General features: G+C 38.9%; 1 protein-coding gene across 1 annotated transcript in view; it reads left to right on the plus strand.

The window, feature by feature from the left end:
* Positions 1-13,794, plus strand: part of OCIAD2 (OCIA domain containing 2) — a 44,315-nt gene that overhangs the window by 20,612 nt on the left and 9,909 nt on the right. Inside the window, exons 3-4 of the mRNA XM_053700866.1 lie at positions 9,857-9,910; positions 10,278-10,325. Coding sequence (XP_053556841.1) covers positions 9,857-9,910; positions 10,278-10,325 — 102 coding nt within the window. The remainder of the gene's footprint in view (positions 1-9,856; positions 9,911-10,277; positions 10,326-13,794) is intronic.

Genomic DNA, 13,794 nt, shown 5'->3' on the forward strand with positions numbered 1-13,794 from the left:
GCAAGTTTGTTCTGTTCCTTCCTGGGGTTTAGCCGTAGTCCATGTCAGTCTCTTCAGTAGAGCAGTGGTGGTTCTTAAGCAATTGGGAACTCGTGAGGTATAATCCTCACAGCGCCTCCCAAATAGTGTTGCTGCCCTAACTGGAAAGCCTGAGTAGGATTATTCAGTCTTTCTTTTTGTTTCCCCAGGTCCATGTGAGGGAGACTGCCTCTCAAACCTAGTGAGCTGCCCTGCTGCCAGGCAGATTATATTGAGGTTAGTGCTAAATTTATGTTTCTAAGCAGGTTACAGAAAAATAATGGCACTTTAACTGCAAGCCTTAAATGGGACACCAGAGGCATTAATTCTATTTTGGGGAAATAAGATAATGTGAGGCAGTTTATGCAGGCACTGGGGACGAGAGGAGAACATTGGCTCAGTTTGGTTTTTATTCCGGTCAGGGTGGTTGTGTGTTTTTTTTCTTTGTTTTTTTTTACTTGCTCTCGGCGGCTTTACCTTCAGTGTGAAGATTAATGCCGGCCGGGAGGTTCAGGTTGAAACACCCACGATGGGCGGGTCTGTTCTGAAGCGTCAAAGAGTTTTTGCGCACTTTTTCACTTCTCACTTCCGGAGTGCCGGAAGAGTGGCGTAGATCATTGCGGCTATGTTTTTCAGTGTTTGCGGTCTCCAGATACCGGGTGGAGCAGCTCTGGATCTTTTGACTCCGGCGGTCAGCAGGACAGGTAGGCACCTCAGCAGGGCAGAAATAGCTGAGGTGTAGAGGCTGCCTGGGGTGCGCTTATACCAACATTTTTTTTTTGCATTGGAAAAGAAAAAGTTGTTGTTTTTAACATTTAAAGGAACAGTAACTTTTTTGTGACATAATCTAAAAAATAAATAAAAGTATTTTATTTTTCATTTGTTCAATTATTGGGTAAAGATGGACCAAGAGGCTAATGTGGAACTACCAATCCTTTTCTGTTCCTCATGTATTGAGAGAACATTGAATTACAGGGATAGATTTTTTGATTCTGAGCTAGCACTGTGTAAGGCGGATGCTGTTCAGGGGTCTCCTGAAAATGTTCAAGATATGCCGCAGCTTTCTCCTCAAGTGTCCCAAACTTTATAGTCCACACATGCAGTGCCCTGCGCTTCCTCTATCACTCCGGTTGGAGTTACTTTGCAAGGCATTGCTATTCTCATGTCTTCTGTGGTGATTGATGCTTTTCCCATGCTGCAGGGAAAGCGCAAGAGGAAATATAAGGAATCAGTGAGTAAGGTTTCTGACAGTCGTAGCTATTCCAAATGTTCCTTCCCAGAAATCTGAGAACAGGGCTATGAAACACAAGTTTAAAATACAAATTGGGCCCTTGTAAATTTACTAACTGCAATTAGACTGTAGCAATAATGAATGTATTTGCTTTAAGATATCAAATTATAGAACAGTCATACATCACCAAATAAGCAAATCAATTCAATTCTTCCAGGGTTCCTCTGATAAATCCAATTTCACCTCATAAATTAAGAGGTCATTTTTGCGAGATGGATAAAAATTAAGCCCAGGTTGCTTTATAATAGACTGGATCCCAAGGCAGCAGTTTGTCAGTCAAAAATTCAGCAGTAGCCCCCTTTTTCTCTCTTGCCTGGGGTTATATCACGCAATATAATCCCACCCATTTTTATTCTAATCATCAGTGCTAAATTTGATAGGCCCTTAAGGGAGCTTTTCTTTTTGGATTGGCCCTTCGGATGCTTAGCATTGATTGGTTATTTGGAAGACGCCTCCTTGATTGTCTCATCTGGCTCTGCATGTATTCCAATAGTTAATTTATATGGCTGTCATACCAGTTTTAATCCCATAGGGAGCAGCAGACAAATGCAAATGCAGATCTCATCATCATTGCTAACAATTTAATACATCCTTATAAAGTGATTATTTAACATCCTATGGCTTCTTGTATTAATAAACCTCTTGTCAGCATCTATATTTCATTTAACATAACAGAAAATGTACGATTTGACAACAAACACCAGTATTTTAGCAATTTATATGTTAAAATAGAAAATATCCACATATATCCATGTTTATGGCTAATATTCATAGAACATCTTGCTGTCTGTAAAATAAAGAAACAAATGTTTTTATTCTGAAAACTTTGGAGTATAGCTACTATTAAATTCAGCATATATGGAACTTTATCGCACATATGGTGGTCGTGCCCTAGCCTGCGAACCTTCTGGGACTCTTTAGAAAGGATATTACACCCGTTACTGGGTATTACATTTAACTTTAACCCAATGATTATACTGTTCAATGCTAGACCTCGGATCCCTTGCAAGCTTAGACTTTTCCTACTTCAAATTTGTGTAAACGGAGCAAAATCCCTAATTGCCAGAAAGTGGAAATCCCATACTATTCCAACGGTTACGGAATGGGCAGTTAGAACACAAGAACTCATTCTTTTGGAAGAATACTCCTATCTTAAACAAAATAGGCATGACACGTTCTTAAATATAAAACTCTATTGGGAATCACTGCAGGTACCAACATAATATTGACCTTACCTGGGCTCCTACCCAATGATGATGCACTATATTACAAGATGGGTAATAATGGAGAGATTACCTCATCCCCCACCCTTACTGGATCTCCTCTTTTTTCCTTCTTCTTTCCCTATGTTTCTTCCCCTCTTTTTCTTGCTATTGCTTCATTTCTTCTTCATCGCTCTGTTTTTCCTCTTCTTTTCCTTTTCTTTCCTTTTCTTTCCTTTTTTTTTTTCTTTTATCTAATCATTGTAAAAAAGGGTTTCCTCAACTAAAGATGGACATATACTAAGGTTGGCCTATTCAGAGGCCTATGTTGTTTATATGCAATTTTTGTCCTTGATTGATTCAAAGTAGAAGCTGCATGTTCATAATCTATAATTGCAACCGGATGGAATTCAATAGTATGCTATTGTATCATGTACTGTGTATCTCCTGTCATGTTTTATGAACCTGTTCAATAAAAACTTTATATATATATATATATATATATATATATATATAAAAAAAAAAAAAATCAGCATATATATCCCAATTTGTCCCTTAGATATCTGGCATTGTATTGTATCTCAATAGGAATGCAGTATATTTCATATTTCTAATAAATTTATGAATGCATGAAACACCAGATGCAGGTCTGAAAGAAAGAAATAATGTTGTTAAAAATGTCAAACATTTATACATCGATTTGCAGTTATTCATTTAATTTATTACAAAACTGGAATGCACCTCTCGGATCCATGGAGTTGTACATTTTTATACAGTATTGAAAATGATCCCAGTTGTATTTTAAAATGAATTTAACAGCCACAATGCAATGTTTCTGCTTGGCCTAATTTTCATCTAGACGTAACGTCTAGAATTCGTGGATTCAACACAACAGAGACAATTTAACACATAGGTGATATGTAGTCATTTCTTCGGCTAAAAACAATTTTTTCCTGAATCTAATTAAGCTTCAAATGAAATCCAGTGAGCCATGGTATTAAATTATCACGTGTCTGTTGGCATATGCTTCTCCCAGGTCAGAATGTATATTGAGAATTTTCAAAGGGCTCTCTTTTAAACTTTTAGATGTTATGTTAAATCAGGAGAAAGTATCTCATGTCTGATCTCAGATTTGGAATACATAGAATGTATCCAGTGATAAAATGAGCATACTCAAACTTACTATTTGAGAGATTTCATACTTATTTTATCATATATATTCCACTGACATTTACAGATACTCTGCCAGCCTCCTTGAGCTAGCCTCCGGAAAAAAATCTTGTGTATTCTTTGGGGAGTGAGGTACCAGCATGCAAGAATCTTGTAGTTAAGTTCTGCTAAGGCTAGTGAGGTAGATGAGTGGGTTACACAAGTATTTTGATGTACCTTCCATGGTGGAGGTTTTCCCTATACCAGATTGGGCTACAGAGATTATTGCTAGGGAATGGGAGTGATCTGGTATCCCTTTTTCTCATTACCCAATTTTTAATAAGATGTTTTCAATTGCTGACTCAATTAAGGAGTCTTGGCAGACGGTCCCCAAGGTGGAAGGGGCAATTTCCACTTTGGCTAAGAGAACCACTATTCCCATAGAGGATAGTTGTTCCTTTAAGGGTCCTATGGATAAGAAGTTGGAGGGGTTTCTTATAAAGATGTATGTACACCAGGGTTTACCATGGCAGTCTGCGGTGTGTATTGCTACTGTTACCAGCGCGGCAGCATACTGGTTTGATGCGCTGTCTGATTCTATTAAGACAGACACTCCCCTTGAAGAGATCCAGGATAGGATCAAGGCCCTTAAGTTGGCCAATTCTTTTATTATGGATGCTTCCCTACAAGTTATTATGCTGGGAGCAAAGATTTCTGGTTTTGCCGTACTGGCTCGCAGAGCCTTATGGTTGAAATCCTGGTCTGCGGATGTTTCGTCGAAGCTTTTGGCAATTCCCTACAAGGGTAAAACCTTGTTTTGGCTGGGCTTGGCTGAAATTATTTCTGACATTACGGGAGGAAAGGGTCATTTTGTCCCTCAGGATAAGAGGAATAAGCAGAAGGGATGTCAGAGTAATTTTCATTCATTCCAAACAAGTACCTCAGAGTACCATCCTTCAAGATGGAAACTATTCGTTCCATTCCTCCCTTGGTTCAAGAGGGTCAATTCATGACAACAGTAGTTTTAAAGGATGCGTACCTGCATGTTCCCATTCACAGGGATTATCACAAGTTTCTGAGGTTCGCATTTCTAGGCAAACACTTCCAGTTTGTGGCTCTTCCATTCAGCCTTGCCACAGCTCCCAGAATTTTCTCAAAGGTCCCTGGAGCTCTGTTCGTGGTGCTCCGGTTGCTGGGCATTGCTTTGGCGCTTTATCTGGACGACATTCTGGTCCAGGCGCCATCTTTTCAACATGCAAACTCTCACACAGAGATATTGTTATCTTTTCTGCATTTTCACGGATGGAAGGTGAATTTGTGAAAGAGTTCCTTGATTCCAGCTACAAGGGTAGTGTTCCTGGGAACCATAATAGATTCCTTATCAATGAAAATATTTCTGACAGAGGTCAGAAAATCAAAGATCCGCGACTCTTGTCTGGTCCTTCAGTCCTCTCCTCGGCCGTCAGTGACTCAATGTATGGAGGTGATCGGTCTGATGGTAGCTGCTATGGACATCTTTCCGTTTGCCCGGTTCCATCTCAGACCTCTACAGTTATGCATGCTAAGGCAATGGAACGGGGATTATGCGGATCTGTCTCCGCAAATTCATCTGGATCAGGCGACAAGAAACTCTCTTCCTTGGTGGTTGTCTCAGGATCATCTCTCCCAGGGAACCTGCTTTCGCAGACTCACGTGGGTGATTGTGACAACGGACGCCAGCCTGGTGGGTTGTGGAGCAGTCTGGGGCTCACTGAATGCTCAGGGGACATGGACTCAGGAAGAGTTTTTTTCTCCCCATAAACATGCTACAGCTGAGGGCAATCTTCAATGCTCTTCTGGCCTGGCCTCAGTTGGCTTCAGCCCGGTTTATCAGGTTCCATTCAGACAACATAACTTCTATGGCTTACATTAATCATCAGGGAGGAACTCAAGAGTCCCTTGGCCATGACAGAGGTAGCCAAAATTATTCAGTGGGCGGAGACCCACAACTGCTGTCTATCTGCAATCCACATTCCAAGAGTGGACAATTGAGAAGCGGATTTTCTGAGCAGTGGGAACTACATCCGGAGGCGTTTTCCAACTTGATTCTCAAATGGGGTCAGCCGGAGCTGGATCTCATGGCATCTCGTCAAAATGCCAAGCTCCCGAGGTACGGGTCGAGGTCAAGGGATCCTCAGGCTGTACTGATAGATGCTCTGGCGGTTCCTTGGAATTTCAGTCTAGCATACCTATTTCCTCCATTCGCTCTCCTTCCACGGGTCATTGCTCGAATCAAACAGTAGAGGGCGTCGGTGATCCTCATTGCACCGCCGTGGCCTCTCAGGATCTGGTATACGGACCTAGTGGAGATGTTTTCTTTTCCACTTTGGAGACGTCTTCCACTTTGGAGACTTCCTTCATCCAAATCTTGTTTCTCTGATGCTGACTGCTTGGAGATTGAACGCTTAATTCTATCTAAGAGCGGGTTTTCAGAGTCCATTATTGAGAACTTGATTCAGGCTCATAAACCTGTAACTAGAAATATTTACCATAAGATATGGAGTAAATATCTGTATTGGTGTGAATCCAGAGGTTACTCTTGGAGTAGAGTTCGGATTCCTAGAGTTCTGGCTTTTCTCCAAGAGGGTCTGGAGAAGGGTTTATCTGCAAGTACTTTGAAGGATCAAATATCTGCCTTGTCTATTTTGTTGCATAAACATCTGGCGGATGTACCAGACGTGCAATCTTTCTGTCAGGCCTTGGTCAGAATCAGGCCTGTGTTCAAACCTGTTACTCCTCACTGGAGTCTTAACCTTGTTCTTAAAGTTCTTCAGCAGGCTCTGTTTTAAAGAATCTGATGATGAGGACCTAGACTTACTGGAATTACAAGATGTATTTGATCGTGATACACCTTGGGTATTAAGATGTTATCTTGGAAAGTTTTGTTTCTTGTTGCAGTTTCTTCTGCTCGTAGAGTCTCGGAGCTCTCGGCGTTGCAGTATGAATACCCTTACCTTATTTTTTATTCGGATAAGGTAGTTCTGCGTACTAAGTTAGGGTTCCTCCCTAAAGTGGTTTTGGATAGGAACATTAATCAAGAAATCGTTGTTCCTTCTTTGTGTTCTAACCCTCCTCCTCATAAAGAGCGTCTGCTGCACAACCTAGATGTGGTATGTGCGTTGAAGTACTATTTACAGGCGACCAAGGATTTTCGCCAGTCGTCTGCCATGTTTGTGGTTTTCTATGGGAAACGCAAGGGTCAGAAAGCTACAGCTACTTCTCTTTCTTTGTGGCTGAAGAGTATAATGCGTTTGGCCTATTGTGATGCCTAGCAGAGGCTCTGTAAGAAAAGTAATGTTTTGTTGGACCACAGCTGCTGAGATGTGTAAACAAATAATTATTATTTTGTAGCACAGAGAACACAAGGGAAATTACATCAATTACTAAGCTTTAGTAATGTGAAATCCCAGAGATCCTCTTAAGCAATGTTAGTAGGGGGTTTGTTTGGTAAATTGAACTATAGCTGCCACCTGTGGTGTAAGCACTGAATTAATGTTGCAGGTCAACAAACCCAGGAGGTCTTAACACAGCATGTATAAACAGTGGCAAGTTGCAACAGTATAGGTGAGAAATTAGTTTGCACATCAATATCATATAGCAAACATGGCTCTTAGTGGAGAGGTGTAGCGGTAGCCGTCTGGAGGAGTACACAAGAGCAACTGAACAGCTGAGAAGCGGCAGCCGGTTGGCGTGTGACGTCACTGCAGGAAGCTAAGAGGGCTCCAGTCAGGTAGAACAGCTGGAGAGCGTTGCGCGCGATATCCAGAGAGAGAGAGGCTGACAGTTCAAAGTCTGACAGGCTGCAGGTAGGTTAGGCTTGTGTAGGAACTGAAGCAGGAAGTGACTACAATATCAAGCACTTTGGTAGGTGTGCTTGTGCCTTAAATAGCGAAGCATGAGAGGATGAATCCTTAAAGGGCCAGACAATGTTAATTATACAATGCAAAAGGAGATGAAAAAGGAGCATATGATAAGAGGCATGACACCTATGATACTGCTGGAAAACGGCCTCCTGAGAGAGTTACGGCTCATTCTACGAGGGCTGTTTCCTCTTCCTGGGCAAAAATGAAGCTTCTGTGGAACAGATTTGCAAGGCTGCAACTTGGTCCTCTCTACACACTTTTTCAAAATTCTATAAATTTGATACTTTTGCCTCGGCTGAGGCTTCTTTTGGGAGAAAGGTTCTTCAAGCAGTGGTGCCTTCCATTTAGGTACCCTGTCTTTTCCCTCCCTCATTTTTGTGTCCTCTAGCTTGGGTATTGATTCCCAATAGTAATTAGAGATGATCCGTGGACTCACTGTGTTATTAGAAAGAAAACTAAATTTATGCTTACCTGATACATTTTTTCTTTCTCGACATGGTGAGTCCACGGCCCGCCGTGTTTATTTAGACAGGTTTTTGTGTTGTAAACTTCAGGCACCTCTGCACCTTGTTGCTTCTTTTCTCTCTTTTTCCTTCGGTCGAATTACTGGGGTTGGAGGGAAGGGAGGTGATATTTAACAGCTTTGCTGTGGTGCTCTTTGCCTCCTCCTGCTGGCCAGGAGTGATATTCCCAATAGTAATTAGAGATGATCCATGGACTCACTGTGTGAAGAAAGATACATTTCAATGTATTTCTATTATCAAATTTGCTTTGTTCTCATGGTCTACTTTGAGGAAGAGATACCTAGGTAGGTAGCGTGCACATGTCTGGAGCACTACATGGCAGGAAATAGTGCTGCCATATAGTGGTCTTGCTAATGTGTAACCTTGTTGTAAAACTGCTACCATATAGCGCTGCAGGCACGTGCATACTCCTGATCTTGCCACTCTGTTTTTCAACAAAGGATGCCAAGAGAAGAAAAGAAAATTTGATACAAGAAGTAAATTAGAAAATTATTTAAAATGAGATGCTCCATCTGAATTATGAAAGAAGCATTTTAGGTTTCAAGGCCGTGTAACCATAAACCCTCATTATCCATACTTATCTATTAACCCCTTGTGACACTGATTGGTCTTTGCTGATTTAACAAGCCCATATTGTACCATCTTATATTATAAACCTCTTTTACTTAACCACCCCACAGCATGTTATACAGACGCCTGAAGGAGACGGGAGCTGGTTTGTCACTTATATTACTTGAGTGTACACCGTCCTTTTTCTATATTCACATTGTATGAGCCTACTGAGCATGTATTAGTAGAGAGAGAAAAAAAGAGCATTAAATAAGCACACTTAATCCCTAGTGGGTGTGCAGATTAAAAATGGGAAATGTGGGTAAAATGGGAAGTGTGGGGAGCCTGGGCTATAAAACGTAACTTTTAATAGTCTCTATAAAAACTAGGACAACGTTAAAAACATAAATAAAAAAAGACACACTGACCTCCTGAAAATAACACTACAAATCCTAGAGTGACGCTGGAACAATACAATGTCCCAAATAAATCTCATCTATTAGGTCAGCACAATAAGGATAAATATCCCCATTTCCTAGAGTTCAGCGAGTACAAAAGATCCATACATAGGCTATTCAAATGTTAACTATCCTTTCACTGAACAACTTGGAAATTATTTAAAACCACTGGGTGTTTTTGTGCTTAACCTACTATGAAAATAGTAATTTTATGAAGAGCACAATCAAACGGGTCAGCCCTAGTATAATGTACTAATGCGAAAACAATCAACGCTATGGTAAGCAAATTACCCCTATGAAAGTACTATAGGAGCAAACTGTGTGAACACCTGACATGCGTTTCACCAAATGCTTGTTTAAAGGCCACCTACTGAGCATGTGCAAGAGTTCACATTGTATACCTATATCAACCTGTTTTTCGCTGATGGCTGTCGCATGATACAGGGTGTCAGGGAAATGCAATGAAAAATATCTACTTTTCATTTGAAATTCAGAGTAAATGCTATTGCCTTGTCTTTTTATTATACATGTATTGATTATGCAATTATACAGTATTTAATGGAAGTTTAATCTTAAACCTTTAAAAATAATCTAATGTAGTTTTTGAGTTTTATTTTTCAGCTTTTTAACCTTCTTTCCTAAAATGAGACTGTTTACCGTAGAGTGATCTCTAAATAGTGTGTTGCTTGATATCTGTTATTTTGAGCATGGTAGTGTCTTGGATTGTAAGACAAAATTATATATGTTTATTTATTTTATACAGCTGTTCCTCTTTCACTTGGAAGCATGCTTGTTACACAAGGTCTCCTTTACAAAGGTTAGTAACCAAGACCCTCTTCTTTTTTCTTTTTAAAAAAAAAATAAGTATATAAATCCAGACAACACACAGCACAATTGTGTTTTCCATTTAACGTTAAATAAACATAATATCAGGTTTTCTCTTTACTATCTAAAAGGCAATGTTTTAAAATGTTCCTTTTTTATGAATATTCTTTTACTGAATTAATCAAGTTATCTCTATGGGAGTTGTTTCTATCAACCAGTGAGCAGAGACACAATCAACTATAGCTTTCATGACTTAGTGGTTCCCTCCCCATTCTTACGTTTACAGACAATATACGTATCCCAATCTGCTTTTATTTGTTCATATAGGATATGCACTGATATTTCTTTTCTTCCTCTAGGATATCTAACCCCAAACAAAAGGTTTGGTGCGCTTCCGAAACTTGCATGTAAGTTCTGAAAATGTATTTCCATGTCGCTGTTATTATTGTTAGAAGTTCTACTGCATTGTTCATGTGTATGACCATAGCGCATGGAAGTGTTTCGAATAAGCAATGTAGTACTTTTATAATAACCAGGTGCCCTTACAGACCCAGTGGAAATACATAAATCTGTCATTGGAACTATACAGCAGGGCTTGACAATTCTGTTGAGAATTTAGAAGCCAGATCAACAATTTAGGAATGAGGATTTTTTTTTTTTTTTTTTTTTTTTTTTAAATTTTCCTAATGTGTGTGGGCAGTAGCTTACATAGCAAAACTTTATGCCTACCTATTACTTCACAGGAAATAGTGAATGCCATAAAATCTTTAAAAACAGGAAAGAGTCCATGCCCAGATGGCTTCACTGGAGCATATTATAAAAAATGTTAAACCCTACTGTTGCCTCACCTACTAAGCATGTTCAATCCACTAGATCAAACACACCAATTCCCCTTATCCATGGTGGAAGCTCATGTCACAGTTTACCCAAGCAAGACAAACCCTTTCTCTTTTAAATATTGATCTCAAACTATACTCCAAAATACTCACTAACAGACTTTTCCAATCCTGCCTCACTTAATACACACTGATCAATCTGGGTTTGTGCCGCAGTGATAGGCTAAAAGATGACACAGTAAAGATCCTCCATCTTTTCCAATATGGCAGTACTCAAAATGTTCCTACCATCTTCCTATCAACAGATACCGAATAGGCTTTTTGGATTGGACCTTTCTCAAACTTACACAAGCAAAAGTTGGTCTCCTTCAAGAATTGATAGCTAAACGTTTATGCCTTTTTATACTTCCCCCTACTGCTCAAACAAAGTTTCTGATCTTTTTATTATTAGGAATGACACCAGAAAGGGCTGCCCTCTTTCTCCTTTATTATTTATACTTTCAATGGAATTACTAGCTATCTACTTGAGAAACAATGACATCAGAGGAATATGAATAGGACAATCGGAATATAAATTGCTTCTTTTTATGGATGACCTTTTATTAAAAGTATACTAAACCCTATTTTTTTTTCTTTTATGATTTGGATAGAGCATGCTATTTTAAGCAACTTTCTAATTTACTCCTATAAATTTTTCTTCATTCTCTTGGTATTTATTTGAAAATGTAGGAATGACAGTTTAGGAGCCGGCCCAAATTTGGTTCAGAACCCTGGATAGCGCTTGCTGATTGGTAATTACATTTAGCCACCGATCAGCAAGCGCTACCCAGGTGCTGAACCTAAAATGGGCTGGATCCCATGCTTTTATTCCTGCTTTTCAAATAAAGATACCAAGAGAACAAAGGAAATGTGATATTAGGAGTTAATTAGAAAGTTGCTTAAAATTGCATGCTCTATCCAAATCACGAAGAAGAAGAAATTTGGGTGTAGTATCCCTTTTTGATCTCTCCCACTAATCTCTCTCCGGAACTAGAACAATTGGGTAGTCTGCAACTTTTCCATGAACTTCTCCAAATCAAAGATCTTGCCAGTTAAATTGCCCCCCATTGATCCTGCAATTAAACAGGCCTTTCACAATCAATTGCAAATCTTTTAAAGGGGTAGTAAACACCAAAAATGTTTTTGTTTAAAAAGATAGATATTCCCTTTATTTACCATTCCCCAGTTTTGCATAAACACTGTTATAGAAATATACTTTTTACCTCTATAATTGCCTTGTATCTAATCATTTCACAGACTTGCATTTCAGGTAATTAGTGCTGACTCTTTAACTTAACGTGCATGAGCACAATGTTATCGATATGAAACACATGAACTAACGCCCTCTAGCTGTGAAAAACTGTAAAATGCATTCAGCTTAGAGGTGGCCTTCAAGGGTTTTAGAAATTGGCATATGAGTCTACCTATATTTAGTTTCAGTTAAGAATAACAGGAGAACAAAGCAAATTTGATGATAAAAGTTAATTAGAAAGCTGTTTAAAATTACATGCCCTATCTGAATCATGAAAGTTTATTTTGGACTTTAATATCTCTTTTTAAATATTTGCAGATCTATCTTTCAGCTGATCCTCAACTATGTCACACTTCTAAAAGATTTTGCATCCAAAAATAATTCTTGGGCATCTAAAAATCTTTAATGGATTGGTAGAGTTGGTGCAGCTAAAATGTCCCTTTTACCTAAAATGGTATACATTTTCCAGACAGTGACCATACCTTTTACCATCTGCCTATCTTATTAAATTACAGTCTGTTTATAATACCTACATCTGGGAAAAAAGTCCATCTAGATTGTTAATCTACTCTTTACTTACCCAACACCATAGAGGTGGGTTAGGAGTACTCAATTTACAATTGTATAGATATGCAATCTTCCACACTACAATTCTAGATTATGTTCTTATGAAGAGTACCACATTAAACAATGGGTTAAATTAGAACATGAGTTATCAGACTTCCCACAATTAGGCAGTGTGCTATGGTTCCCCTATTAAAATATTGCAGTTTAACAAAAAAAAATCAGTCCCTTCGCCACTATCCCTGTCCCTAAACAATGAGTTTCCTCCTGGACTCCATCAAATTCTATCTGGTCCTAGAGACATACACAAGTTGATTCCTATGTATCTCCTCAGGGACTTCCAGACACTTGAAATCTAGACTCAAATAGAAGATCTAGGTAATGGATTCTACAAACCTTGGCTCAGATACCCCCGACTCCATCACTTTCTTTCCACTCATAGGGAAAGATCCAACTTATTTAGGAACTGTACAATATTCTAAAAAATATGCACTTCAAATCCTCCCTCCAATACAATTTCTTGATTATATAAACTTTTGTCCATTCTACCCCATTCTCAACTACCCTCCCATACAAACGCTTGACATAAGGAGTTGCCAGTTCTATTTACAAAAGACTGGAACAAAGTTTTTGGCCAAATGGCTAAATCAGCTCACTCAGCATATCTTTTGGAATTAAATGATAAACTACTTACCCACAAAGGGACACGGAACCCAAAATATTTATTTAATGATTCAGATAGAGAATACATTTTTAAACAAAATTCCAATTTACTTCTGCTAGCTAATTTGCTCCATTCTTTAAATATCCTTTTTTGAAGAAATAGCAATGCACATGGTTGAGCCAATCACATGAGGCATCTATGTGCTGTCACCAATCAGCAGCTACTGGGCCTAATTAGATATGCTTTTCAGAAAAGGATATCAAGAGAATGAATCAAACTAGATAATATAAATAAAATGGAAAGTTGTTTTAAAATGGCATGCTCTTTCTAAATCATGAGAAAAAAATGTGGTTTACCTGTCCCTTTAACCTCTCAGAAATTAAAACATATATTCCCTAACTCTTCAAATCAATGTTTGAGGAAAACAGGTACACTGTATCATATTTGGTGAATCTGTCCAAAACTGAAATTTTGTGAATAATTTATTTGACAGTTATTTGGCACTTGACCCTAAAATCTTT

Source organism: Bombina bombina, chromosome 2 (assembly GCF_027579735.1).
Source record: "Bombina bombina isolate aBomBom1 chromosome 2, aBomBom1.pri, whole genome shotgun sequence".
In the NCBI taxonomy this organism is placed as follows: domain Eukaryota; kingdom Metazoa; phylum Chordata; class Amphibia; order Anura; family Bombinatoridae; genus Bombina; species Bombina bombina.